Below are 20,950 nucleotides of genomic sequence, written 5' to 3' on the forward strand. Positions count from 1 at the left end.
CTTTTAACTTTATTTATATAGGGTAACTTTCATTTATTATAGGGTAACTTTTAATCATTTTAAAATAACTTATAACAGATTGTACATCGTATTTTTTTAATGTTCCATACTTTCTTTTTCTAATAAGTATGAAATCCGACATGACCCAATGCGATCTTTAGTGTTATTGGTGGGGTCACATGTTCTCTCAACTTCTCTAAAACAGTCAAGATTTAGACCCAAGATTACAACATCGCCGATTGTGTCGCTGTCGATTTGGTCACCCAATCTTCTCTATATAAACTCCAACAATTACTCTACTCTACTAGGTTTCTTCATTTTCTTCTTCCTTTCTTTCTTCTTCACTCTGTCATTCTCTTTGATTCTGAATAATCTAAAGCGTTGCCCATTCAATGTGATTGATTCCCATCATTTGTAAGATGATTTCCTTCTCTAATTCTTTATCAAAAATGATAAAAATCCGATAATTAAACAATCTGGAAAATGGATTTCTGCACGTATTTTTCTTTTAAATTTTTTTGTAATTACAATGTGAATTAACTTGAAATGAGAAAAATGAATATGAAATGCATGATGATTGAAAATTTCCATTTGATTAAACCCTTTTCATTGTTACTGGGGTTTCTGGAATCCAACATGATTATGGTGCTCAAAGTTATTGTTTCATTTCTTTGAATCTTGATTTTTTTTTTGGTGAATTCTGCTAGTTATTTTGTTGTTGAATTTGTCTGCGAAATTTTGATTTTCACATGATATTCGGTTTTCGGGGTGTGTTGAAGTTGTTTAATTGAAATCAATGCTAATATACATTAAATTCCTAGTTCTTTTTTATGTCATTTCATTTGGTAAGTTTCGATTATATTTACAGTGATTTTGTGGCGATTCTACTGTTTTTATCAGATGGAACTAGCCAAATTGTTTGAGGATTATTTTGATAATCAATATTGAGGCTTTAATCGAGATTTTAATGGCGAAGATTGACCAAAGATAATTTTGAGTAATTTGTTGAAATTGAAATTGTTGGCTTGATTTGTCAGAATTTTAGAGATATGGCAGTTGATTTAGAGCCTTAGTTGATCTTGCTTCAATTGACTAATGAGTGATAGACTAGTAGTTTTGCTCATCTATCTAATTTCACGTCTTGAAATCAATTAAGGTCGTCAACCTTTTGATGAATTTCTATCCCTTGGCAGTGATAGATTATTCGGCATTTGGTTACTGTCAATGAAATAAAAGATTTAAATTGACGAGCCTGTAAAATGTAATTGATTAATTACATTCTGTAGTTCCTTGAATTTTTTTTGGAACTCACCAATTTTTATTTAATATCAGTGGCCTGCTTGATTGATTATTGGAACTTATGGGATTAAGGCTTTGATTGATTTATTGATTAGTGGCCTGCTTGATGTCCGTGTGTGTATTTTGGAATTTGGATTGCCCTCATATTGCACATATTGTTGGGCATATTTAAGCTGTTAGCATTCATGTGGGTGATCGGGTTTTTATATATTTAAAACGAGTCATGTTTAAAGTATCTACACTTCTACACAGGAGTAAGGGACTCTTATTCTTTGAGTAATGTGGCTTTTAGTCGACATAGCCCATGATAAAGATTGATTTGCTCCCTATTTCTACTGCTGATATTCAGTGGATGATATGCAATGAAATTGAAATTTATTCTATCTATGATACACCTATGCTTTTATTTAGGTTTTTTTTTTTTTTTTTTTTTTTTTTTTTTTTTTTCTTTCGTTTTTTCTTGCTGTATAATTAGTTTAGAGGGATTTCTCAGAACCCTGTTTCCTTCTAGTGGTCAAATACTTGATTCTTTTGGCATACATAGAGGGATATGTTGCAAGTGCTTTTTTAATTTTCAATTTTAATTGCCACAGTTATGCTGTTGTATCTTATACTATATCTGTATTGATGTCGGGTTTAATATTTTTTTTATTTGTATAATACAGTTATACCCCTGCTACTGGCTACTGTTAGTTGTTCTCTTTTTTGGAATAATTTTATTATATTCCTTTTCTTTTTTCTTCTTGTACATCTTTAAGACTTAGTCCTTGAACATTATAATTGGAATGATGTTTAATTGAATTTTGTTCAATATTTACTTTTCAGGTCTGCTGCTGGCCTGCTGGCCTTCTCTTGACCATAAGTTGGTTGTGATTTCTTTTTCAGAGCAGTAGGATGGCATTTTAACTTTGAGTTGTAATTAATTTTCAACACATCCTGTAACTTCAAAATTTGTCATTGACTAATACTCTGCCAATTCCATGTATCTATTTCTGTAAAACAAGCAGAAGCAATCCTTATGTATGTATTTTCTGTAAATGATCAAGCTTTATGTATTTACTTTTAACATAGAAGCTCATCTTTTGATATTATTGGTGTGCACGGTAGCATTATTATAATTCAGACTTCATTTCATAATGTACATCTAGACTCTTCTTTTGGATTTTGTGAATACTTTGCAGATGCCATTTGGCCATATTCAGCAAAGAAGAGAAAGCATTTGAAAATACACGTGCTCTTTGCTTGCATATTTTCTTTTGGGGGAATTTTGCTACATCATCTACATGGAAAACTTGGAACAATTGGAAGCTTTGTGCGAGAGGCTTTACAACTCACAAGACTCTGCTGAGCGAGCTTATGCTGAGAACACCTTGAAATGCTTCTCCCAGGATACCAGCTGCATCCCACAGTTGGAATACATACTTGAGAATGCAAGAAATCCATATGCAGTTTTATTTGCTAGCTCAAGCTTGCTGAAGCACATCACTCAAAATATACTTCCTTTGCAGCTACAGCTTCAAATTCGTAATTTCCCCCTCAAATTCTGTACCTTTAAGTGATTTTTGATATACTCCTATTGTTTACTACTGCTTATTGACTTCGTGGCCACAAGTTTAATTGCCTTTGCTCCTGCTTCATGTCTATGTATGAATGTTGTTGTGAACATATCCCATTTGATAGAGTCATCTGATTTATTTCTCCGCAGTTATGTAATCTATGCCACAAACTATAAAGAGTTGGTCAAGTCTGCTGTCAACTGATACATCTCCACTAGTTATTCATTGCTAGTGATTTCAACTTTCAACAACCTTCTCTTTATAAAGGGTCATATTAAGATGTTGGCAGTTGGCCTACTTATTGTGATTGTGGATAGTAGAAACTGACTAATTATATATTTCTTGTATTTGTTCTGTTTTTTTTTTTTTTTTTTTTTTTTTTGGGAGCGGATGTCATATGCATGTATAAAGTATCTGAATCCTATATGATGATTCATACAAAAACTAAAAGGTAAAATTTGGTATCTGAATCCTTTAGTAAATAGTAAATAGTGAAAAGTAAAATTAGGTATCTGAATCCTCTGTGATGATCCAGACTATTGTATTTTGACAATGTGTATACTTGGAACTTTGCCCTCTTGTTTTTTCTAATTTGTCCTGTGTGACTTTAATCTGAAGGCAACCATGTTGTAAACTATCTGGCTTCTAGAAGTGCCAACTTGGAGCATTTTGTAGCGACTTCGTTGATTCAACTTGTTTGTCGAGTTTCAAAACTTGGTTGGTTTGTTGATGATAAATTCCAGGAGCTCATTAGTGATTCTGTGAACTTTATGAATCAGGTTAGTGGATATAGCCCTTTGCATATTTGCTAGGAAATTGTAAACCTTGGAAATTAATGTTTATGTGAATCAACGTAAATTTATGTTTCTTTATTCAAGGTATCTGATTTTTTTGAACTTTCAATCATTGGTGCCCTTTTCTGCTGCAACTGCTGTTTTTGGTCTTGATATTTTTATTTGAGCCTGTGCTTAATTTTGCAGCAAGAAGCCGCTCATTATGCTATGGGTTTGAAGGTATTGAATCAGCTTGTGAGTGAGATGAATCGGGTAAGGTTTATCAGATATGATATCAAATTGGCTTATGATTTATTGCTGGAATAAATTTAGGGAGCCTTAAATCTTCAATGTTTTCTTTCATAGGTTTCATTTTTTTGATGTTATCATTTGGATTGATTATTGTTGATTTCTTTGATTTCTACTTAAGTTGCATCAATTTCTATCTACTAATTGGTGTGTCAAACTCAATTTAATAACAGCCAACTCCAGGGTTACCCCTGCTGCAACATCGGAGGGTGGTAAGCAAGTTCAAAGATCAGGCGCTACGGCAAATTTACGGAATCTCCCTTACATCATTGCATGGACTTAAAAGTGATGGTAATTATTTAAGCGTTCTGTAGCCAATTTCTTTTATAGAGTAGCTATTTTTCTTCCGTCTTAAGAGTTTTTGGGTATGTAGTTCAACAGAAATTGCAGGAGCTGGCTCTTTCACTTTCTCTACAATGTTTATCTTTTGATTTTATGGGATCATCAATTGATGAAAGCTCAGAGGAAAGTTGTATAATTGAGGTATATTGTGGAAAATGGTTTTTATATTTTAATCTGATTGAAATATTCTATTACAAGTCTTGTCTCCTCAACAACTATTTTTTTATGGGGTGACAGGCTCCGATCTCCTGGAGATCAGTCCTTGAGGAACCCTCAACAGTACAAATATATTATGACTATTATGCAGTCACCAATCCTCCTCTTTCAAAATTAGTGAGTTCTCTAACTTATGTCATTTTCTTCTCTGAGTTTGTTCTGAAGGGATAGAAAATGGGCTGGCCTGAGTTGGAATATGTATAATTGGTAGACAATGTGTAGATTGATTATGTGGGAATGATGCAGTCAAAAGGCCTGAATACAGGATCTGACAGTAGATAATTAAGAGAAATGTTAAGTGAAATGTTTGTGGATTCCTGTTACCCTTTATCCTCTACAAAGGGACTGTGATGGCGATTTTATCAAATTCTAAAACACCATTGCATAACATCACACCTTTAACTACAAGAGTTAAGCATGCAAATTAAGTAATCAAAATTATCACCTACTCAGACTTTAAAAATCATCACTGTAAAATGAGAACATGAGGTAGAACTGCTCAGTTGGTTAGTCGATTGTGGTTCTTCGTCAGTTGTTGCTCTGTTCTTCCTCCGTCTAATGTTGCTGTTCGTGGCTCTTAAGTATCTTTCGCTGTAAACTCATATGATGTCCTGTAAAGTCATTAAAAGTCTAATAGTAAATCTAGGAGTATCATAACAATTTCAGAAGTGAAAAGCTAACTAAATAAAACATATAATACCCTACATTTTAATATCTAGCAATACAATAAGAATGCAAGTATTACTACTTATTGATACTATTTAGGGGCTTAAAAGTAGATACGTAGTATAAAGGTAGTGAAATATATAATACTTGTAATACATACTTATTATTTATTTCCTGTCTAAAAAATGCCTGGTTAATTTATTTAATGGGAATTATTACATCTTATCATTGTAGACTAGCCTCTTTCCTCTCTCTGCTTTTGACCATCATGGTGTCTTTAAATACCATCACTGTTGGTCTGACAGCTCTGAAATACCACCAACTCAGATCACCATTGGACACTTGACTAATATTTCCCATAGCAGTGCCAACTGCCAACAGCCCTCCATCACTTTTTTCTTTTGGTGAAAAAAGTAGATAAGTTGGCATTAATTCATACACGATCCAAATTACTAGTTACAAAGTTTATGATCCTAGTTACTTTAACCTTACAGTCGCCTTCCTTCTTTTGTTGCTAGAGCTAGGTGGTTCTTCTATCTCGCTGTAGAGATGGATTTTGCTCTTTGGAAAATATGATTTATCTCCTTGCATTCATTCAAATGTTAGTAAAAGTTATGTTCAAGATTATTCTGGTTGAGCATGTCTATGGTGACTTTGCTAGCAGCCTAGCAGATATGGCGATAATCGTTTTCACAGCCTTTATCACTTGCAATTTGAAGTCCTTTCTTGATCCCCATAAGCTCTGCAAAGGTTCGGTAAGGAGTTTAATGCTTTTTTGGGAAGCCCTTCAACCAATGACCAGTTGACAAAAGACATGTACATGCAATGCCTGTGGTACTTTCCTCAATATGGGATGCTTCCACATTCTTAAAGATTCAATTGTCAGGGTAGGATGGCCCATCAAGTGTGTGTGGGGATGAGTGAACTATAAATATATAGGCTATTTGGATGGCAATATGCAGAAGATCATCGTTGCTTATTCCTCAGCTTTCAAATATCTAGGCAGACAAAGGGGAAGAAAGTACTTAATGGAAGGTTGCCAATCTTTGAATAGTCGTTTAGAACTTTAGATTAGTTATGATCCACTCTCTGATGTTCTTAGGTATAAGGCTGGGAAGGGGGTTTTAGCAGCTGCCAAACTAGAGATGTGTTAGGGTAGTCACAAGCTATATGAATTGAATTCTCAATAGGCAAAGGGCAAAATAAATGCTAGGTATCTAGAACAATGTGTCTTTGGAGGTTGATTTGTGAGAATTTTATCCTGCCAGTGAAGGTACATATGAATTGTAATTTTGGAGGTTTGGCTTTCCAAATGCTCTTCTAGTTGGCACACCTGTTCTCCATATGGTCAGCAGCATTAAAAATGCCAAGGAAAGCATGGATTTGTCATGTACTAAAAAGTTTGAAAAAGGAGAATTGGCAACATCAGAATTTAGAAGAGGAATGCAGATGATCAAAGGCTTATAGTTGGGGGTAGGTCAAAGGATTTTTCAGGGACAATTTATCATTGGAAATGCATTTTACGATTTGATTCTTACCTTTCTCCATAAGGGACCTTGAAATAGCTATCTCAATTGACCCACCCCAACCCATGTTCCTAAAGAGATGTGTTCCTTCCATTCCCTACATTCTATTTCTCACTTGTTAGAAGCTAAGATATTTGTTATTGTAAACCTCATTTCAGTTCCCGTCCTATACTCTAAAGAGTGGCCCAAAGAAAGTGGTTTGCATGGAATTTGCTGAAATAGTGTTGATGGTATAGGCATTATCGTGCACTTTGATTTGAACTTTGTTTCCCATTAGGATTTAGCTTATCTTATGAACCACAAATTGCCCTGTCCCTCTTCTTATTTGCGTATCAGTTTAACAATGTTCTCTTTACCTTTGTCACCTTCACCGTCATAAACCACACAATTTTCTCATATATGAAAGAACTAGTGGAGAGGAAGTTAGAGGGTATAAATGTGAATTTTCCTGACGAGGGTTGAAAATTTGTGCTTGGTGATTTAGTCTTTGGTGTCATGTCACAGTCAGAGTCTTGAAGGCAGTTTAAGGATTGGCTCAAAGGCATAGTTGAAGGTGCAAAGAGAGGGAAACTTGTTAGATTTATGCTATTTTTGGTGGACATGACATTGGAGTGATACAAAAGTTCAGATTGAAGTGATGTTTGTGGACTTCGTACTGGAGGTTACCCTATATCAATGTTGTCGCCCCTTGTCGAAATTCACCTGGCTGGTGGGGAATTGGCAGAGAAGAGAGAAAGTTGGTTATTACTAAATAACAAAGAAAACTAATCTTACTACAATGGGTTGTTGATCCATTCTTTTACCTATTCTTACCAGAAAGTATAAATTAATTGCCTCCGAATTTATATGTACAACACCTTTAACTTTCACCCTTGAAATGGAACATAATTCTTGAAAGATGTATAATTTTTACTATTTTTGTCCTTGCAATACATAGATGTAATGGCTGTCAATGTTTGATTATACTATGTTTGCTGAGCTTTTTGAAAGTAAGAATTTATTTTGAGCTTCAATGTGTGTGTAAATCTCTTTTGTTCTCAACACTGATAGCTCAATATTTTCTGTTAAGGCTTTGGAGTGTTTGGGGCGATTGACTTTAGTTAAAAGATCCTTGTTTACGAGCGGTACCACACGTAAGCAGTTTTTGACTTCATTGATGATGGGCTCAAAGGATATTCTTGAAACAGGGAAAGGTTAGTTTGTTGATCAATTGCTCCAAGTCTTTCGCTTGAGCATTATAACTTGTATGCTTGATAAAGAGCTTCAATTTAATAATGAGCATTAACTTGTATGCTTGTAAATGGGGTTAGTTCCAGTAAATAGAAATGTTTAAAGGTGTTTATGTAAAGTGAAATAGGAAAAATAAGTCTGTTAGAATTGGTTCATGTTCTTCGTAATCTCTCTAGGAAAGTCTAACAAATAGACACGTGATCTCCTTGCCTGTAGATGTAGGCTTACTTTGATTTGAACATATCTTGTTTTAACCTTCATTTATCTTATTTTCAATTTGCACATTTAACTTTGTTGTTTTTGTAAATCACGCTGAGCACTAATTTGATCCACCAATCACAAAGATTAACTTCTAAACACTTATCTTGTGTAAGTCTTTAGTTACAATTAGCTGACAAGATTATCCTTAAATTATGATAAAATATTATATCTACCATTTAAATAACTCGATGGTGAAGTCTATTGTTGCCTTTCTTCGAAACAGGGTTATTATTAAATCGTAGTAATTGATATATAGCTGTAGAAATAATGTATAAAGGCAAGTTGGCATTGTAATCTTCCCCGTTTGGGACATTGGGAGATACAAGGTGATGTGATACAATGTTAATTATGTTATTGATATGAAATCCTGTATCCGTTAGTTCATGATACCTCAATTTCTCAGGACTTCTATATTTAGTCTTGAAGTCGAAGTATGATTAAATTGACTTACAGTACCTATATTAGGAATCTAAACATTTCAGGAACCTAGGCTTTTAAAAAAGTCATTATAGAATTTATTAAACAAAATTTATGCCTATAAATAATTCTTGCTAAGCAAAAATTTGTTCCATATGCTTTAGAATTGTTTATACTTAAAAGTAATCCTACTACGGATATCTTTGTAATAAAGCAGGATATCAATTTACAACAATAGTTATCTATTTCTAACTCTACCTTGGGAACAGGTCTTAATCATCATGATAATTACCATGAGCTTTGCCGTTTCCTTGGGCGTTTTAAAGTGAATTTTCAGGTACACAGATAGGTTTAACATTTAAATGTCAAATGGTATGCTCAATTCATGGCTGAGTATTACACAGATAGGTTAAATGCTAAAAGTGATGCTGCCTAAAATTCTGTGACAGTTATCAGAGGTCGTGAGTGTGGAGTTCTACAACTCATGGATAGGCCTAATATCAGATTTCACATTGAAGTCTCTGCAGTCTTGGAAGGTTATTGCAGTCTAAGCAACTTTTGGAAGTTTACTTGATGAAGCTAAAATTTAAAATTTTTGTATAGCAGTAAATGTTTCAATTTGTATGAAATTGTTTTGAGTTTCTTCATTTCAGTGGACAAGCAGCAGTATTTATTATCTTCTAGAGCTGTGGTCCAGAATGGTGACATCTTTACCATATGTGAAGGATAAGTCTACAAACTACCGCTTAGATGAGTTTGTGCCCAAGATTTTGGAAGGATTTGTATCTTCACGTTTTGATTCAGTACAGGTTAAGATATAATTGCTTGCCCAGCTTTTCTTTTAGCTACATAAATTTCTCTTTGCCTCTTTCTTAACTTAGTTATCCGACTGATTGTTAGGACAGGCTGGGTTCTCAGACGATCTTTTAGAAGGTCCTCTTGATAAGGCTGAGCTAATGCAGGATCAGCTCAAATTCTTTCCATATCTTTTCAGATTTCAGGTTTGACCTGTTGGTCCTGAAGATTGTTTTGCATTGTATTGCTAGAAAAATTGTCTTGTTATGGGAACTTGACCTTTGACAATTACGCAGAAATTACTGCTGTGTTTCCTACCCTTTTTTTTTTTGGTGTGTGTGTGGTGGTGGTGGTGGGGGGGGGGGGGACGATGTGGAGTAGTTGCTGTGCTGTTCTGATTCTCAATGGTTTTTGTCTTTTTCTTATTTATTGTAGTGTGAGAGCTGCAGTACCTATTTGATAAATGCTATGGACCCTCTCTTACAAGAATATATGGTATATTATATCCTTCTTGTTGTCAACGTTTAAATATTAAACTTAAGCATAAATCTTAATGTATGATTTGGTTGCATGACTCAGGATGGTACAAAACTACAGGAGTATGTAAGTAGTAGCAATGTTGTATTAACGGAGACCAAACTTGCATGGATGGTGCATATAGTGGGTGCCATACTGAGTGTAAAGCAATATACCGGGTATAGATTTTGTAATTCTTACTTTTTTATTTTATATTGCATGCAAAAGCCTCTAATTTAGTAAGCAATATCTCTTGCAGTTGTACTTCAAATGAAGTGATTGATGCAGATCTTTCAGCACGTGTTTTGCAGTTGATAAATTTCATGGACACTGGATCATATGTCCAGGTACCGTGCCTTAACTCTTTATGGGATGTTTTGATGTCTCTTTGTAAAATAGAGGAATTTTCTTTATTGCAGTACCAAACCTTGACATTTAGGATATGATATCAGCAATTTGTGCCATTGACAGTTATATTTGCTGACAAAAAACTAAGAATGCTGGTAACAAGATTATGGTGTGCCATTTCTTTTTTTCGTAGGCTATCCTTCTGGCCTTTCACCATTTGAAGTTGCTTCTTGTCAATTGCCAGTTCTATATCTACTTTTGTCCAGACAAACTTAGAATTTCATACACAATAGCAGACATGCAGTAATATGAATTTCCTCGCTTCAATTTATGTGTGAATATTTTGTCTTCGTGTGGTAGAATTGATCTGCAGATTGATTGTATGATGCCTTTTGTCCTCTTCTATTTTTGCTTTAATGCTTTTCTTGTTTTGCTTGTATGTTTTAGAGATACGGTGAACTCAGCAGGCAGAGGCTTGAACTTGCAGTCCTTAGTTTCTTTGAAAACTTTAGGAAGAGTTACGTAGGAGACCAAGCATTGCATGCTTCGAAGGCAAGTGCTTGCTGTTGATTAAATTCATAATCATATCATCATATAATGATACTAGGGTTAATTTCAGTGCTCTTGATTTCTTTTTCTTTTTTTCTTGCAGCAGCTGTATGTTCGGTTGTCTGAACTTCTTAGACTACATGATCACCTGTTGATTTTGGATGTCATGGTCCGGAAAATCGCCAATAATCTGAAGTTTTGTTCAGAGGTAACAATTAGATGAAGTATATTCTAAATAAAAACTTAGGGGAACACCTTAAAGGTTCTTGGCTAAGATAATCATGTAAGAGACGGGGAAAGAGAATAAAGGGGAATGCTTATTACCCATTTGTTAAAATATATGTCAGAATTAAGTTCTTTTGGGGATCTTTCTTCTCTTTGCAGAGTGAGGAGGTTTTGGATCAAACATTAGCTCTGTTCTCGGAGATGACATCTGGGTTTGTTCTATTGCTACTGGAATATTTTTAGACTTAAAACTTTTTTTTTAAATCCTTTCTTATGTACAATAAAACATCAAATCTATTCAGGTTAATGACGGGAAAACTTCTTTTAAAGCTGGATTCTATTCATTATATAACAGAAAATCACAATGTAAGTGGTCTTCTTAAGTCCTCTTCCTCACATATTATTAGAACCCCCCCCCCCCCTCCCTCTCCTCCTCCCATATTTAGAGCTGGTACTAATTAAAGTGTCTGCTTGGCTCATGTTGTGTTGTTGATATCAGCGAGAGCATTTTCTTTTCCTAAAAGATTACAGTTCTCGTAGAAGAACCACTTTTTATTTCACTGTTGGTTCATTGATGTTCATGGAAGATAACATTGTCAAGTTTAAGCAAGCAATTGATCCTTTACAACAGGTATGTGTGTTAACTGTTAACATATTAAAATGGCAGTGAGTTTTAAAATTCAATTGTTGCTGCATTGAAAGGACCTCTCCTTTCTGTTAGTAGTGTACTTTTATTGGTGTTATAATGGAAGCTGCAATCATTAGACCTCTTTCTTTTTCATATATTTTATCGTTGATGGTGGTGATAGGTTTTTGTCAACCTTGAGTCCATTCCTGACCCGTTATTTCGGGATGAGACTGTAAAATGTGCTATAGCTGGGCTGATGCGGGATCTAAGAGGAATTGCAATGGCCATACACAGGTGATTTGTGGGATCTAAGCCGAATCTATTTGCTCTATCTACAAAATCTTTAATATTATTAAGAAAAAAATTTAACCTCTTATATTTCATTAATTACTTCAGTCGCAAGGCATATGGGTTTCTTTTTGATTGGTTATATCCAGCACATATGCCTCTTCTTTTGAAAGCTATTGCTACTTGGATCGATAGTCCAGAGGTAAGCTGCCTTTTCCCTTGAGATGATTTTACATAATAGTGTCTTAACAATGACATGACATGCTGTAGGTTTACCTGATTATCTGCATGTTTGAGTTTGATTGTGATATGTATTGTACAAGTGATTTTTTTTTATTTTTTTTTGGGAATTATATGATTGCCTTTCCAGTCGGCATGTTTTAAGAGTGGATCAAATCTAAACCATAATTATAATACAAAGTATTGATTATAGGATTACTTAATCTAGTGGGAGTAGCTTATTAATGAAAGTCAAGATATCCAGGCAAATCCGGCATTATTAATGAAAATCAAAGTATCCTGTATCTGCATTGATTTTAATCATTTCTAATTGAGGGATCATCCTTAAAAAGTAATGGAGATTATGTTGATTAATCACAAAGTCTGTTGCAGGTGACAACTCCATTGCTGAAATTCTATGCAGAGCTAGTTCTAAATAAAGCCCAGCGCTTAACGTTTGACCAATCCTCTCCTAATGGCATACTGCTTTTCTGGGAAGTTAGCAAGTTGCTTGTTGCTTATGGGTCTAGAATTCTTGCTCTTTCTGGTCCAAAAGATGTCTATAGGTCCAAATACAAAGGAATTTGGGTTTCTCTTTCCATTTTAACAAGAGGTATGTATTTTCAAAATTGATCTGACGACTTCCATAGTCTTATCCCATCATCCCAGTTCCATTCTTCTACTTTGTTTTTTTGGTTGCACCCTTTTGACTTTTACTCTATACCCACAATCTTGTTTAACTATTTTTGGTGATTTTTTACTAGAGAACAATTTTGGTCATGTGGGAGCTTGTTAAACAGCTATACATATACTTCCAAAATATCAACAGTAATATTTTTACTTTGGAAAAATTGCGAGGAAGGTCCTTTTAAGAAGTCGACCTTGTGAGGAAGGTCCTTTTATGAAAAAGGTGGCACAAAAGGTCCTTTTATGGACTTTGGGTGGTGAGGAGGGTCCGTTGACCAAACTCCGGCCAAAAAAAGTCACGTGCACAGCACGTGACTATTTAAATCAGTTTTTTTTTTCCTCAATTGAAAACCAATAAAAGCAAAACCACTTACCCACCACCGCTACCACCATCCCTTATTCCCAGACGACCACCACCGTCCCCTTTCAAACCACCACTCTACTTCCCAGACCACCACCCTTCTTCCTCCTCTTTTCTCTCTCTCCTCCGCGGCTGTCAACAGCCCCAATTACCCACCTACACCACTATTTTCTCTTCTCTTTCCTCAATTGAAAACATGGAGGTCACGGCCTCAGTGTTTCACGTGAAGTTTAGAGGTGGTAGGGGTGAGGATGGGGATTTCACAGCTGGTGGAGGGTGGATAAGGGTTTCCGTTTCAGGCGAGGGTGTGGGATGGGTTACGGAATTCAGGCGACGGTGGGGGATGGGTTGCGGGTTTCAGCCAAGGGGGTTGGATATGGATTACGGGATTCAGGCAAGGCTGGGGGATGGGTTGCGCGTTTCAGCCAAGGGGGTTGGAGATGGGTTACGGGTTTCAGGCAAGGGGGTGGGATGGGTTACGGGATTCAGGCAAGGGTGGGGGATGGGTTGCGGGTTTCAGGCGAGGGGGTGGGATGGGTTGCGAGTTTCAAGGGAGGGGGGGATGGGTTGCACCACCGGCTGAGTCTGGCTGTTCCGGCAGAAGAACTGGGAAAGGGAAAAAAAGAAAAAAAAAATATCTAAAGTAGCACATGACTTTTTTTGGCCGGAATTTGGAAGTCAACGCCGGAGTTTGGTCATAAGACCCTCCTCACCACCCAAAGTCCATAAAAGGACCTTTTGTGCCACCTTTTTCATAAAAAGACCTTCCTCACAAGGTCGACTCCTTAAAAGGACCTTCCTCGCAATTTTTCCTTTTACTTTTATATATCAGAATGTGTAAAAATAGAAAGGTTACAATTACCAGTTTACCCCACACACACCCGCGCGCGCACACACACAGAGGAAGTATTACATACTGTGACAGTGGTGTATCTGTTTTTTGTTTTTTTTTAAAGATAGTTTCCAGTAACGTATAAAATGAGGAGACAAAAGGTGATCAAAATTCTACTCAAATCAAGAAAAGCTAAAAAAACCCTGCAATCTAGAATTACATTACTTCAGAAAGAGACATGCTTAGGCAAGGCTTCATGCGGGTCCCCAAAGAAAAGTAAATACATCACTTGACCCCATAAGAAATCAATCATTCTTGAGAAGACACCCAATCCTGAAAAATACTACTCCCTCTGTCCCATAATATAGTTCCCGTTTCCCATACTTCACGGGAATTAAGGAAAAGTAGGAGAAGCGTGTAAAAGTTCATAAAAATCAGTAAAAAGTACATTAAAGACAAAAACTTCAATAAAAGTACAATAGCAATGATGAATGTAGTAGAAAAATCCAAAAAGCATTTAATAGGGGCAAAAAAATTAGGGAAAAAGTAAGGGTAGTTTGTATGGGAATTTAATGTCATTTTAATTAAAATCTTAAAAAGGAAAGAACAGAAATGGGAAGAACATTTTGGGACGCTTGAAAAGGAAAACGAAAACTATTTCTTGGGACGGAGGGAGTATTATTCCTTTCCTAAAATTGTAAAGTATAACAGAAATTGCATCGTCGTAATATGGTGCCAGCTATTTCTGTTAAAATGGTTACGGGATTTTTCCTAGACATCTAAGCCTGATTTCTGTGCAAATTCTGTTTTGTCATCTTCTTCCCATGCCTGAACCCTGAATATGGTACTTCCTTTGGTCTCATTGGTTGTTGCTTTGTCTGGCTCAATAATGCTTGGGTAGTTTAGTATTTTCCCTGTCAAAATTCTTCTTTCCGTGTCTTCCAAAGATTCAATTTGAATCTTGGATACTGCATTGCTGTTTGAGTGGTTGTATTAGCAAATGCACTCTGAATTTGTTGTCATTTAGCAACTAGAGCAATCTTAGATCAGCTAGCTATGGTTCTAAACTGTGTATAATTTTGGAATGTTTTCTATCTAACTTTAATGGAAATGTGATTTCTGCTTATGAAAAAGTGTGCTTTTGTTTGACACAATTTTTTACATGTATGCGGAGAATGTGCATCTTTTTTTTCATTTTGACAAGCTCTCCATTTGCCTTTCCAATCCTAGCTTGCAATTATTCTTAGCTTGTCTTAACATTTTTTGCGATGATATTCTTTTAATGACAGCAATTGGCGGCAACTATGTCAATTTTGGTGTGTTTGAGTTATATGGTGACAAAGCCCTTGATGATGCTCTTGATATCGCTTTCAAGATGATTCTCTCAATCCCTGCTGTTGATCTATTAGCATATAGAAAGGTTTGTGTAGATGTTTTGCTGTTCTGTACCAAAGCCACAGTCTCTCAGTTTGTTTTGTCCCCTCCTTCCCTCTGTATAATTTTGAATAGGCTAAGGAAATTTAGTACTGTATTAGGTATCTGGTGAATCTTTCTGGTGACCATGCTTATCAATATGTTTTTAGTTTGTTGTCCTTGTTTTACTTAACATTCATGCTTATCAATATGTTTTTAATTTGTTGTCCTTGTTTTACTTAACAGTCATGCTATTGGTCACCATGCTTCTCCATTTTGAAACTATTTGCACAGTGACAGTGGTCATCATGTGTGATGCTGAATAATGTATAATTTTATTTGTAATGTTGATTGATTGTTTAGGTTCTTCTGTTTGATGAACCATGCAGCACTAAATTATCTTTCCCTGCTATATCATATGTGTGTTGCGTAACTGTGTGATATCTGTGAGTTGTTGCGTATCACTGTGTGCTATTGTCATTGAAAACAATAGTTTATGACATGGCGTCTCTGCACTAAATTGTGATGGTACTAGCACTTCTCCATGGCGTCTCTGCCCTCCATTTAATTTGATGTTTTATTTTGCTTCTGATAATTTTCTTTTTTTAATTTCTATATTAATGTTATTCACAGGTCTCCAGGGCTTACTTCAGTTTTATAGATATTTTTTTCAGCAAGCTTATAAAATTTTCTTGTAACCTGGATGGAACTACTTTCAAGTGCATTGTCACATCCCTCCATTCTGGCATAAAAAATATAGAATCAAACATTGTTTCGCAGGTTTGTGTTGGTTCACTTGGTTGTCATGTTCCCAAATTCCTTTTTTCACCTAGTGTTTTTTGTTAATCTAGCGTGGCACATTGGCACGGAATTAAGATACTTAAATGAGCTTGCAATTTGTTGACAAATGGCTGATTCAGTTGTAATTAACATTTGAATTGCAGTGTGCTTCTGCAATTGATAATTTGGCAACCTTCTATTTTGATCATATTATGATGGGAGAATCGCCTGCTTCACCAGCTCTACTTAGTTTTGCTAAGCATATTTCAGATTGTGCTGATATCTTTCTAGATGTAAGTTCAATTTTTTGTTTACGTATTCCTTATTAAGTATTCCATTTTATGGCTGTGCTATATCTTTCTAGATGTTATTAGTTCTACATCTCATTTGCCTTATATAATCTTTCTTGAGCCAAATTCTGGTGCCCTTTGTTTTTCTTATCAACATGTAACGAACTGCTTAAGAAAATTTGTGAAATTTCACAAGTAACGTGTTTTCATTGATCAGATATTGAAGACTATGTTTGAGATAGTTTTATACGAAGACAATAGCTCCCAATGGGGTCTTAGCAGAGCAATTCTGAGTTTGATTCTCATAAGTGAAGAAGTAACGATTTCATCTCATTTCTTTTCTACTCGTATTAGATATATTGCCTGTGTCAAATCTGTCTATTGTCAATGCTTATATGTGTTGTTTTTCTTTGCAGATGTACACAAAATTCAAAACTGAAATAGTGGCATCACAGGTAAGCTTGCTTTCTTAGGATTGAATCTCCCCCCCCCCCTCTTCTGGTGACCCTTCTTTCTGTGGCATAGAAGATCACTTATTCTTGATGTCCTTCTGTAAACAGCCTGTGGATCAACAGCAACGCCTTTTTCACTGCTTTGATATTCTTATGGAAGGTGTTACTCTTGATTTAGAATCGGCTAACAGGGACAGGTTTACTCGAAATCTTGGCAAGTTCAGGAAAGAATTTCGTGAAAAATGACTTTTTAATCTCTCAAATATGTCCAAAGCAGTTAACGGATGAACTCGTAGTGACATGTAGATAGTTGTGCTAGCCTATAAAACTGTATATTCTTGTTTTTCTACAATTCTTTTCTGTAAATGCCTGTTAATGGCATCTGTTATTTGAGATATGTTACACAGCCATAAGTTCAAATATGAACTCTGAAGAGCAATTCTTACAGGAGGGGAATCCTTTCCCTTGAAAAATTTTGATATAAATGGTAAGTTTTTTGGAAAGATCAGTATTACAAGCCATAATTTGCTCTCTTTCTTTTAAGATTTCACATTTCAATGAGAACATCACTTGTCCAAATTTCAACTACCCCTCCCCCCAACCTACCCTATGTGGCCTGGTAAATGAGTAATTTGGATCGAGTTATATTGAAGTCATATTTGGTTGATTAGTCATTTGCTTTTGTCCAAAATGTCAAAGGGGAAAGTACCGCTGCCATTATTCTAACATGGATCTCGACTTCTTGAGGCATAATGTTCATCTTTCTATACCATCTTCCTTCCGTACAAGAATCATGCTTTTTGCGAATACATTCTTCCTAGTATCAACAAGTATTGGATGTTCCTTCACTTTTTTTTTTTTTTTTTGGACATCTAGGATGTTTCTTTATTGTGAATTAGCACAATCTGAAATATGCTTAGCAAAACTAGACAACACCATGTTTTTGTTCATCTTCTTACACTACACTCATTATTTTCAAGCTACGATTAGTGATTTATGCCATCAAGTATACTACGTATATATGCAATTTAATTGAAAGATGAATACGATAAATTCAGATAAATTTAAGGATGAATTTGGGATGAGTTGTGATTAATTTTTTTTTATATCCAACACTTTTGAATTTACAAACAATAATCAAAATAGACCTAAGCTATTTGACCATCTATTTTTTTTATTTTTTTATTTTTTTATTTTTTATTTTTTATTTTTGAAGAAACCATCAATTGTTTTTAGTACAACTCGAATTTTCTAGAGATCAAAGTATCAAACATTATGTTAAAACACCATTTCTCTCCAAATCAACTCTCTTAGATATGACTCCCCTACGTCTGCCTCAATATCGATATCAAGAGACCTTTGAGGAGGGGGATATTCAGTTGGAATATGCAAGTCTGCCATGTAAGAGTGTCGAAGCGCTTCTGTGACTGTAATCCTCTTTGTTGGGTTCAAAACAAGCATCCTTCGCAACAAGTCTAAGGCCAAAGGATCAGCCCAAAGATATTCGTCCTCCAATCGAACCCCATTTGAATAAGGCATTCCTTCGATGAACTTAACAACATTTTGATTTTTTATGAAGGCGAGATCAGATTCACTAGGGCTTCCAAGAAAGTTGATGATAAATTTAATTTGTAACTCGGGTTCTTTATACCAGCGCATTACTACATAATCCGTCAAGAACGATTCACCTGTTGTTGTATGAAAATATAACATGAGATATTGGAAAAATCTAGAACAATGTAAAAATTGGTAGAAATGTCTTGTGAAAATATTTAGCATGTAATGTAAATTTTAGTATGTAGAAAATTAGAGAATTAGGTAGAATAATTTAGAATTACAACTAGCTAAATCTAAAGAGTTCTAAGCTAGACCTATAAATAGATGGCCATGTCTGATGATGGAGTATGTAAAAAGAAGATTTCTAACCTTACCTTCACCTTTGAAAGTTCTTGATAGGCCAAAATTACATATTTTCAGGTCGGAATTCGCATTTATTAAAAGATTTGCTGGTTTGAAATCACGATGAACTATACTAAGATATAGTATATACGTAAATAACATTATTTCTATGAATAATTTTATACGTTATAATTAATTAAATATTGAAATATTACATAAATTTAGCATATACGACTAGAAAATAACATTAGTTTTATGCATTAATTAAATCTTATTTAATTACTCGTTAAAAATAGTCTTACCTGAAACATAAAATACTTGACGTGATCATGAGAAAGCGGTTTAGGACACTTGATTATGTGATCCAGATCGGTATCTATGATTTCGTAAACCAAGCATCCCGCAATCCAATCACATAGTCATGACAAACATTGCGCAAAATGATGAGCTCCCTTAAAGTATGATGTATATAAGATTTCTAGTAGGTTTAGGAAAGTATAGGCCTTGTATTCCAAGCTACAATAAAGTTTTTAACCTATGATCCTAATCACTATAAATATTATTAGCAAGAGATATTATTTCATAATTTCATCTTGTAAACTTAAGAAAAAAAAAAAAAAAAAAAAAAAAAAAAAAACCTCGGCCGTTTTTCCTTCTCCCACAGCGACCCCTCTTTCTCTCTCATCCTTCCACCAATTTTCTCCTTGAAGAGCCTATCAGGATGCATCTTACAAACCAAATGTCGATTGTTGCATCATAGCAGTCGTTGCAGACAAGAAACAAGGGTGCTCTATACCAGCGCATTACTACATTCTCTGTCAAGAACGATTCATCTTCACCTTTGCAGGATCTTGATAGGCCAAAATCACATATTTTCAGATCGGAATTTGCATTTGTTAAAAGATTTGCCGGTCTTAAATTACGATGAACTATGTTCACTGAATGGAGATTATTCAACTCTTCCAACATGCAACTATATACAGAAAAATACAAATTAAGAATTAGTATATACGTAAATAACATTATTTATATGAATAATTTTATATGTTAAAATTAATTAAATATTCAAACATAATGACATAAATTTAGTATATACGACTAGTAAATAACATTATTTTATGCATTTTTATACGTTAAAATTAATTAAATTTTATATAATTACTCATTAATAATAGTCTTACCTGAAACATAAAAAACTTGACGTGCTCATGAGAAAGCGGTTTAGGAGACTTGATTATTTGATCTAGATCGGTATCCATGGTTTTGTAAACTAAGTAAATATTCTTAAAACTGTTCTTAGGAGAAGTGATGATAACACCACGCAATTCAATCACATAGTCATGACGAACATTGCGCAAAATGATGAGCTCCCTTAAAGTCCTAAGAGCCACAATGTGATCGAAGAATACATCATTTGTTTTCTTAATTGCAACTTTTTCAACAGTATCCGTGTCAATTGTTGAACATACCAAACCGTAACTCCCCTTTCTAAGAGGTTGTATTGGTACATAATTTTCATGACTTCGAAAATGACTTGTCCTACTTTAAAGTGGTTTTTCTTTGTATTTAACCACCTCATTCTCTCACCTTCACAAGTCATTATATGAATTTGACAATGAAGATTATGCGTTAGAAAATAAAGAAGAAAAATGCTTGCAATACTTTAGAGAAAGAAAAGGAGAGCTTAGAGCTAATGAAGAATATGAGGAAATTAGAATTACATTTGATTTTATAAAGCTAAATGAGTAAGATAACTCCTAGCTACTTCTATACGAAGCACTCTCTCTGTTTTATAATGTTGGTCACAAATGAAATCAATCACATAAAATAAGAAAAGAAGAATATTTGGAACTTAGAGCCATGTCATCAATCCACAACCAATTAATTCCAAAAAAAATTAAGTTATAATTGGAACATATTCAATATGAGTGGATTTTTTTGAAACGCCCAGAATAGTATATGGACCAACATTATGAAACGGAGGGAGTAGAATTAATAATCCAACTTTCCATAATTAAAAAAAAACTCCTGCATCATGATTGTTTTATTATTATATTAAATAAAATAGGATAA

General features: G+C 34.7%; 2 protein-coding genes across 3 annotated transcripts; one reads left to right on the plus strand and one right to left on the minus strand.

Annotated features, from left to right (window-relative positions):
* The first annotated feature begins 227 nt into the window (after positions 1 to 227).
* LOC110711616 (exportin-7-like) lies at positions 228 to 17,486 on the plus strand. Of its 2 annotated transcripts, XM_021890027.1 has the most exons (30): positions 228 to 414; positions 2,125 to 2,319; positions 2,481 to 2,823; positions 3,474 to 3,634; positions 3,836 to 3,901; positions 4,111 to 4,228; positions 4,311 to 4,420; positions 4,517 to 4,612; positions 7,757 to 7,880; positions 8,865 to 8,932; positions 9,045 to 9,131; positions 9,249 to 9,404; positions 9,501 to 9,596; positions 9,826 to 9,885; positions 9,970 to 10,085; positions 10,166 to 10,253; positions 10,702 to 10,806; positions 10,907 to 11,011; positions 11,188 to 11,240; positions 11,331 to 11,394; positions 11,528 to 11,659; positions 11,838 to 11,950; positions 12,053 to 12,146; positions 12,557 to 12,776; positions 15,333 to 15,463; positions 16,090 to 16,236; positions 16,401 to 16,529; positions 16,744 to 16,842; positions 16,943 to 16,981; positions 17,087 to 17,486. In XM_021890027.1, exons 3-30 carry the CDS (start codon positions 2,583 to 2,585, stop codon positions 17,222 to 17,224), a joined length of 3,156 nt encoding a protein of 1,051 aa, XP_021745719.1. In that variant the 5' UTR covers positions 228 to 414; positions 2,125 to 2,319; positions 2,481 to 2,582; the 3' UTR covers positions 17,225 to 17,486. The 2 variants fall into 2 exon arrangements, with proteins under 2 accessions (XP_021745719.1, XP_021745718.1); XM_021890026.1 differs by having other exon boundaries at positions 2,125 to 2,823.
* Positions 17,487 to 18,256: 770 nt separating this feature from the next.
* On the minus strand, positions 18,257 to 20,477 carry LOC110711563 (mitogen-activated protein kinase 3-like). Its single transcript, XM_021889974.1, has 4 exons — positions 20,347 to 20,477; positions 19,674 to 19,850; positions 18,910 to 19,010; positions 18,257 to 18,666 (listed from the first exon to the last, which is right to left on the minus strand). Exons 1-4 carry the CDS (start codon positions 20,475 to 20,477, stop codon positions 18,257 to 18,259), a joined length of 819 nt encoding a protein of 272 aa, XP_021745666.1.
* Positions 20,478 to 20,950: the final 473 nt, after the last annotated feature.

This window comes from Chenopodium quinoa, unplaced genomic scaffold (genome assembly GCF_001683475.1).
Source record: "Chenopodium quinoa cultivar QQ74 unplaced genomic scaffold, ASM168347v1, whole genome shotgun sequence".
Classification (NCBI taxonomy): domain Eukaryota; kingdom Viridiplantae; phylum Streptophyta; class Magnoliopsida; order Caryophyllales; family Amaranthaceae; genus Chenopodium; species Chenopodium quinoa.

What these genes read in the sequence shown, in the direction of transcription:
- LOC110711563 (XM_021889974.1), bottom strand. Translation starts at nt 20,477, where the DNA reads ATGACTTGTGAAGGTGAGAGAATGAGGTGGTTAAATACAAAGAAAAAC. An exon ending in GAGAATGTAGTAATGCGCTG is followed by an intron (nt 19,011 to 19,673) that starts GTATAGAGCACC and finishes ACTATATCTTAG; the next exon opens with TATAGTTCATCGTGATTTCA. An exon ending in AAGAACTTTCAAAGGTGAAG is followed by an intron (nt 18,667 to 18,909) that starts GTAAGGTTAGAA and finishes ATACAACAACAG; the next exon opens with GTGAATCGTTCTTGACGGAT.
- LOC110711616 (XM_021890026.1), top strand. Translation starts at nt 2,583, where the DNA reads ATGGAAAACTTGGAACAATTGGAAGCTTTGTGCGAGAGGCTTTACAAC. An exon ending in ACACTGGATCATATGTCCAG is followed by an intron (nt 10,254 to 10,701) that starts GTACCGTGCCTT and finishes TGTATGTTTTAG; the next exon opens with AGATACGGTGAACTCAGCAG. An exon ending in GTGCTGATATCTTTCTAGAT is followed by an intron (nt 16,530 to 16,743) that starts GTAAGTTCAATT and finishes TTCATTGATCAG; the next exon opens with ATATTGAAGACTATGTTTGA.